Below are 7,232 nucleotides of genomic sequence, written 5' to 3'. Positions count from 1 at the left end.
TTTCAGAAATTAGAGGCACTGAATTTATTGCCAGCCAGTCATAGCTGTCCATCTGCTAATTCTCTCCACATAGAGGGAGCAGCTGTCACTTCAGAAATGCTACAGTAGATAATAAGATGGGGTGCGTTTCATCTTCAAACGCTTAAAACAAATCTCTGGGAAGAATAGCAACAGTTTCTCTGACTGCATGAATCTTTGATATTATTAACACAAAATGCCAAACGGATTTGGAGATTGGGAGCAAATGGATTTGCTTTAAAAGGAAAAGCACTCAAATTATGTGTAGTACATATTGTGATAATCTGCAATCACATAGATAGAGGAGCGTCTGAAACACTAGGCATACACAGAGATACTCTCAAAATCCTAGCCATACATAGAGCCCTGAGTACAAATACAACCATGTGGGCTTCCAAATCCACACAGCCTATGGGTACAAAGGGAATGAATGCATCGTTGTCTCCAGCCCTGGAAAACAAAACTTACCCCAAACTAACAGCTTCTGACAGTCTTACATTGGCCCAAGTTCTTCTGCAAGTTTACAAGATTATCTAATACAATTAAATAATCTCAGGTGCTCTCCGCCAGCCCCCTGTGCACTGTTTCACAGCCCAAAGTCCAATTAGCAATTCATAGTGTTATTGCCTTGCATTTTTTCTTAGATGAATTCCTTTCTTCTTAGTCTCATTGCTTCCCCGTTTATGTTTGCTCGAATCAACTGGTAATTGAAACTGACCACAGCCTCCTATTTGGGGTTCCTAACCAAGATTATCTCTTCTGATCAACCTGAATACAGCTTCATTATTGTTCATAAGGAAAGAAAAGTAGGATGAGATGAGGAACCAATAAATATAGTGCAACACTGCTGTATATCCCTGAACATTACAGATATGGATGAAGATAGAAGTACAGATAAATATGGAGAGGTGCAAATGGATATAGGTATGGACGTGACAGATGTAGACACGGGTAGAGATTGGGTTATATAGATACTTCCCCATGGAGATATCATTTCATTTGATCCTCAAAATAATTTTCGGAAGCAGTTTAGGCATATCTATCTATCTTTATTTCTCTCTCTCTCTCTCTCTCTCTATGTGTATATATGTGTGTGTGTGTGTGTGTGTGTGTGTGTGTGTGTGTGTGTGTGTATATATATATATATATATATTTTTTTTTTTTTTCCCTATGAGGATATTGTCTCTCAAAGAGACACCAAATCCCCTATCTGCTGACAGAGCTGAAATTCGAGACTGGGACTTCTTAACCCAAACCCAGGGCTTATTCTGATTGCAGCACAAACTTTACTTTTTTCTGTTTTTGGGACTTGTAATCTGGAATGACTTTTTTTGCTATGTGGTGGCCTATGAGCTTTTCCCACATAGACATTGCCTCTGTACTTGGTCTCCATGGAGCATATGGAAAAAGAGAGTTGACATGGAATTGATGGCTACTGGACACATATAATGTCTGCATTTTCATTTATACAAACAGAAATGCTTTTAAGGGGTCTTGACTGATTTCATCACTTCAGATGTTACCAACAGGAAAAACAAAAACAAAAGCAAAAACAAACCCCTAGTGTTGATGCAAATCCAGGTCAAGTCAAGGAGAGTCACAGAGCAGTTAGGGCCTTGAGGATCTGGGATATTTTACTGCAAGTACCTTGATTTGAGAAAAGAAATTCATTTAAACACAGCAAATATGCTCAGGAGCAAGTCTGGGGACACCTGCTTCTTTCTGTCACTATCAGCATGAAAGATCTCCTTCATATTTTACCTCTATCCCTGGTCGCCAGGCGGAACAGATAAGCCCTATTTCTGTATGTCATGGCTGTTAAAAAGAGGAGGGGAGAAAAAATAGCAAGAAAGGAACAAAAAAGTCAGAAAGGAAGATGAAAAAACCTACCATTTCTCAAGTCAAAATATTTTAATGGCGCGATCGGGATAAATGATTAATCTAAAGGTTTTTGGTTTCTAGTGAGCTGTAAGAGGAGGCTGACAAGCAGCAGGAAACTAATATTTAAGATAATTTCAGAAACATGAAGATGAGAAAGTGGTAAAAGAAGGAGGCTGAACCTTTTTCCTTCCACCTCCAAGATTTATTGAAAATAGTGATTAAAAAAAAAAAAAAGCACACACACAGAAAATGTATCCGGTTCTACATTTGAAATGCTAGTGCATTTATTCATTCCAAATTATTTACTGGATACCAACTCTGACACAGTTACTATATTAAGGTTTTGATGGGAAAAAACTGACTGTTCCTGCCCCCAGGAAGCTCACAGTCCAAGGAAAGAGATGTAAAGATAACTAAAGAACAGTAAAACCTCACCCAAAATGGTTTTATGAGAACTCAGGTGAAGGCGATCCCTGGATGCTATTGCATCAAATAGGAGCAGATTGGGATGTCCTGGGGATCAGAAATTTCCCTGCAGTGCTGATCCCCTGAAAGTTGCAGGAGTGGAAAGGGATGGAGCTGTGGGGAGTCCCGGCAAAGTGACAGTAGGCACAGTTGCTCAGCGGGATCTGTGACCAGTTTGATGGGTGTGGAGTATGGAAAGACTAGGGCAGCAGGGGATCTGGGCTGGGGGTGGGGAAAGGCTGATGAGGATGCTGTATTGCTTCCCCTCAATTCCTGGCATCTCTCTTGTTAGCTTTCTTGAGTAAGGAGCATCTTAGCAGGACTGCCGGGGGCTTCCCCTGAGCCTGGGGGTCTCTTGTTCATCTCTGGGAGTCTCTTTTAGGATGATCTTACCTGACAGCTCAGATTCTTAGTTTTCTTTCCTCTGAATTGCAGGCAGCACTATCTTAACCAGCTGTGTCAACTTTGTAAAGTAACGTGATACTTTCAAATGGGGACGTCTCCATTTCCCAAATGAGACGATGGATGATTCTGAGCTCATTTCTAGCGCCAGCATCCCATGATGATGTCTTTGAAAAAGATACTCTGGCTCTCTGGGTAAATGTCAAGCATTCTGTGTCATTTGTATGGATAGGGAGGAAGCACAGTGATAGGAGAAAGAGCCTTATGCTTTTTTTAGAGGCAAATAGACCTGGATGTAAAGCCTAGCTGTTAGTTTTGTGATCTCGGGTCATTTATGTAATCATTTCTAAGCTTCAGTCTCTTCATTGGGATGGAATAATATCTACCTGGCAGAGTTATTGGGCCAGCTGGAAATATCGTATATAACACACCCTGCATGACAGATTGAGCTCAACTTAATTATTTGTAGAATTGAAGGTCCCAGAGCCTCGAGAAATTTATCGAATTCATTCTCTGTGGGGAACTACATTTCCCCAATTTCGCCCTAAAACTGTGATAACCCAATATTAAGTCAAAAAGTCAAATATGGCTTCCAGTTCTTTCCGGGACTGTGAATAATCACAACACTTTGGGAGCTTAAATGACAGATCTGCAGATTTCTGGACATCTGCAATTGATGCCAATTGGACAGAAGTCAGAAGGACATTGGATTCATTAGTTTGTTTGTCTTGTCGAGCTTTATTTTCTCAAGTTATTTTCTTCTCAATGAGTATTTATTTGCTTGTTTATTCCTGCAGTCACAGATGCTCACTGAAAGGGGAGGATTTGAACAGACAATGGCTCTCTCCCAGTGCCCATCTCCAGCCAACAATCTACCATGCCAAAGGACTCCTGTACTACCTGAGCAGTATTGGCCGAAGTCCCAGGGTGAGTCACTTCCTTGTGCCTCTACACTCTTGGCTGGTTCCTTCCATCTTTCAGGAGGCAACTTGCTTTCTGTCAAGGAAGGAAACCCAGATACCAGCCAAAGACCTGGGTGTGATAAGCTTTAAAGAGGGATGTATTCATTTCCTAGGGCTGCCATAACAAAGTACCACAGACTGGGCGGCTTAGAACAACAGAAACACAGTCTCTCAGTTTTCTGGAAGCTAGACATCTAAGATCAAGGTGTCAGCAGGTCATGATATCCTGAAGGCTCTAGAAAAAAACCCTCCATTGCCCATTCCTGGCTTGCACTGATTGCCAGGAACCCCAAATGTGGCTGGTGGCAGCTGATCTATCTCGAATTTCTGTCTCTGTCTTCATATGGCCATCTTCTTTCTGTGTTTGTCTGTGTACAGAGTTCCCTCTTCTCCTAAGGACAGCAGTCACTGGGTTAAGGTGAGCTAATTAGAGACCACCATAATAAGTATGACCTGACTACATCTGCGAAGAACTGTCTCCAAATAGGGTCACATTCATAGGTACCGAGAATTTGAGGGAGAAGACACAATTTAACCCATCATAGGGGCAAACCATTGGCCCTATCAACCATACCCGTTGATGAAAGCTGTGCAAAAATCGCACTTTAACCCATTTTTCTGTTTTTTCAGTTATTGGCCAAGAGAGAATATTATTTATCTATTAAGTAGTGATTGAAAGAAATCCTCTAGTTGTTAATATTCATGTTTACCTAGTATATATTCAATTCCAAAGATGATTCTGGCGCTATTCCAGGTACTTTTATACACAGGCTTTACTCCCAAGCCTATAGCAACTGCAAAATTGAAGGAAAACAGATGATAGACAGTCTGGCCCCCGACTTACTGATGGTTCCACTTACCATTTTTTTTTTTTACTTTACGATGCTGTGAAAGTGATTCACATTCAGTAGGAAGCATACTTCAAAGTTTGAATTTTGATCCTCTCCCAGGCACCTCTTTGTGTTGCTGGGCTGTGGCAGCAAGGTGCAGCTTCCAGCCTTTCAAACGATTTGGAGGATAAACAACCCATACACATACCAGAATTCTGTACCCATACAACCATTCTGGTTTTCACTTTCAGCATGGTGTTCAATATAATTACATCAGGTAGTCAACGCTTTATTATAAAAAAGGCCTCGTGTTAGATGATTTCGCCCAACGGTAGGCTAAGGTAAGGGTTCTGAGCGAATACATGCAAGATAGGTGAGGCGAAGCTACAATGTTCCTAGGTTAGATGTATTAAATGCATTTTCAGTGTGTGACATTTTCAGTTTATGATAGGTTTAACAGGTTGCAATCTCATCATAAATTGATGAAGATCTTTATTAGAGACAAGAGACCTAGGCCCAAGATTAATGAAGGAGGCAATGGTACACAAGTAACTGTAGGAAAATAATCATTTATTGACTACAAACTGTGAACATACTCTCTGCAAAAGCATGGAGGGGCATATGTCCAAATTTAGAGTGCTTACCTAACGTAAGGAACTTTTAAAATAGTGTGGATAAGCTTACAGATGGGTCAAGCAATCACCTCTACCCTTAACCACTTTTTGAACATATACTATGTGATAAAACCAGTGGCACATTGGGGCACCTGGGTGGCTCAGTTGGTTGAGCATCTGACTCTTGATTTTGGCTCAGGTCATGATACCAGGGTCATGGCATCGAGGCTTTTATCAGCCTCCATATTCTCTCTCTCTTTCCCTCTGCCCCTCTCCCCAAAATACAAAAATGAAAACAGTGGTTCATTCAGTAAATATCTATTGAAATAATAGATGAATATCTAGTATAGAATCTTACTGATATCTCAAAAAAATTAAGGGGTCAAGTGATTTCCCTGAGGTCACCAGGAGGTATATAGCAGAGTTGGCATTTGGTTCTGACCTGTTTTCCACCCTGCAACTCAATCTCTTTTTATCACTTACTCTTTGAGAGAGAGGGTGTCCCCGAGACTATCCTCAGGTTCACTGATTCCCTAGAAGGACAAACAGAACTCAGAATTTCTGTCATGCTCATAACTGTAGTTTATTACAGTGAGAGGATACAGATTAAAATCAGCAAAGGTAAAAGGTACATAGGGCAGAATCCAGGAGACAGGTGTGGATTTTCAGGTGTGTCTGCTCCCAGTAGAGTTGTATGGACAGTGCTACATTGTCCAGCAGTGGTGTGTGATAACAGGGATAGTATGCCAACCAGGGAAGCTCATCTGAACTTTGATGACCAGGGTTTTATTGAAGCTCAATTATAGCCGTGGTGCCCCAGATGTCTGATCTTAGTTACTCAGTCTCCTGTCCCTTTAGAAGTCAAACTGACACTTAATGGTCCAAGACTACCACCAGAGGTCACATTGTCAGCATCAATCATCTGGCATGACCCAAGGCCCAGGTAAAGAAAGACACTCTTAACTAGCAGACTATTCCAAGAATGCCAAGGTGATCTACCAGGAGCCAACCAAGAGCCAGACCTTTCTTTGGAATGTGTAGCGTTTAAACACTTCACACTTAGCGAGTCACTACTTTACTGCAAAGAGAATAAAGCATGTCCTTTTCCCTTAAGAATCCTTGTTCTACACTGGTCAAAATGTGTGATATTTTCATGCTAACCCCCCATGCTCCCCATCTAAGGAAACACTTGTACCTCTGTTGTCTTCCCTCTCGAAGCAAGTTCATGGCCTGTACAGCAGAATGCCAATCTTATGAACAAGGCCTGGAAACAGTGTATTCTTTGAGAAAGAAGGCTTAGCCTTTGTGAGAAGAGACAGAGACTTACAGGGAAAGAGGTCCTTACCTGATACACAGTTAAATATACACGCATTCAACCCATAGCAAACAGGATTCCTCTCTACTCTGACAACCTCTAATTGAAGAGCAGAACATTTATTTTACAGCATGACAGGTGAATGCCTTGTTTTAAAATATAAATAAACATTAATTAACTGTAAACACGACAGCCACAGACTTGTTTCCTGCTGGGACCATCTGAGAGGTGGGTGAGAAACAGCTGAGTACTAAATGCTATTCACAGTATTACAAAACTCTCTAGGGCTCAGAATCACCTTTTAGTTACCCGTGAGGCTGTATTTAACCAGCTTCCTGCTGATAGCACAAGCACCGCCACTCGTCTGTACTCGGGTCTGTCCTATACGGAGAAGATTTTCCGTATCTGGACAATCTGGTGTCCAGATTGACTCTTGGGCTACATGGTTATAGATTAACTGTGACCCTGTCCAACCTCTAGCTCCTATAAAAATATTTACTGAAGCATCAGGAAGCCACTTTCTCGTGGCTAGGAGATTTAACCAGTTCTAGATGGTACTTAGGCATTTGCCTATTGGTGAATAGAATAATATGAACTCCCAGAACCAATGAGAATGTGAGATCGTGAGAGAAAGCAATATCCTGATACTGCTGAGGGTTGCTAAAAACCAGACAGGCAATATGACAGTATTTACATACAGTTTCATCCTTCCATCCATCCATCCATCCATCCATCCATCCACCCA

General features: G+C 41.4%; 1 protein-coding gene across 2 annotated transcripts in view; it reads left to right on the top strand.

Annotated features, from left to right (window-relative positions):
• The window catches only part of AGBL1 (AGBL carboxypeptidase 1), an 858,541-nt gene that overhangs the window by 402,037 nt on the left and 449,272 nt on the right, over nt 1-7,232 (top strand). For both annotated transcript variants that reach the window (XM_040493719.1, XM_040493718.1), the window contains exon 19: nt 3,564-3,693. In XM_040493719.1, coding sequence (XP_040349653.1) covers nt 3,564-3,693 — 130 coding nt within the window. The remainder of the gene's footprint in view (nt 1-3,563; nt 3,694-7,232) is intronic.

The sequence above is a fragment of the Herpailurus yagouaroundi genome, unplaced genomic scaffold, assembly GCF_014898765.1.
Source record: "Herpailurus yagouaroundi ecotype Mexico unplaced genomic scaffold, PumYag 185, whole genome shotgun sequence".
Classification (NCBI taxonomy): domain Eukaryota; kingdom Metazoa; phylum Chordata; class Mammalia; order Carnivora; family Felidae; genus Herpailurus; species Herpailurus yagouaroundi.
This window is presented reverse-complemented; position numbering and strand designations above follow the sequence as displayed.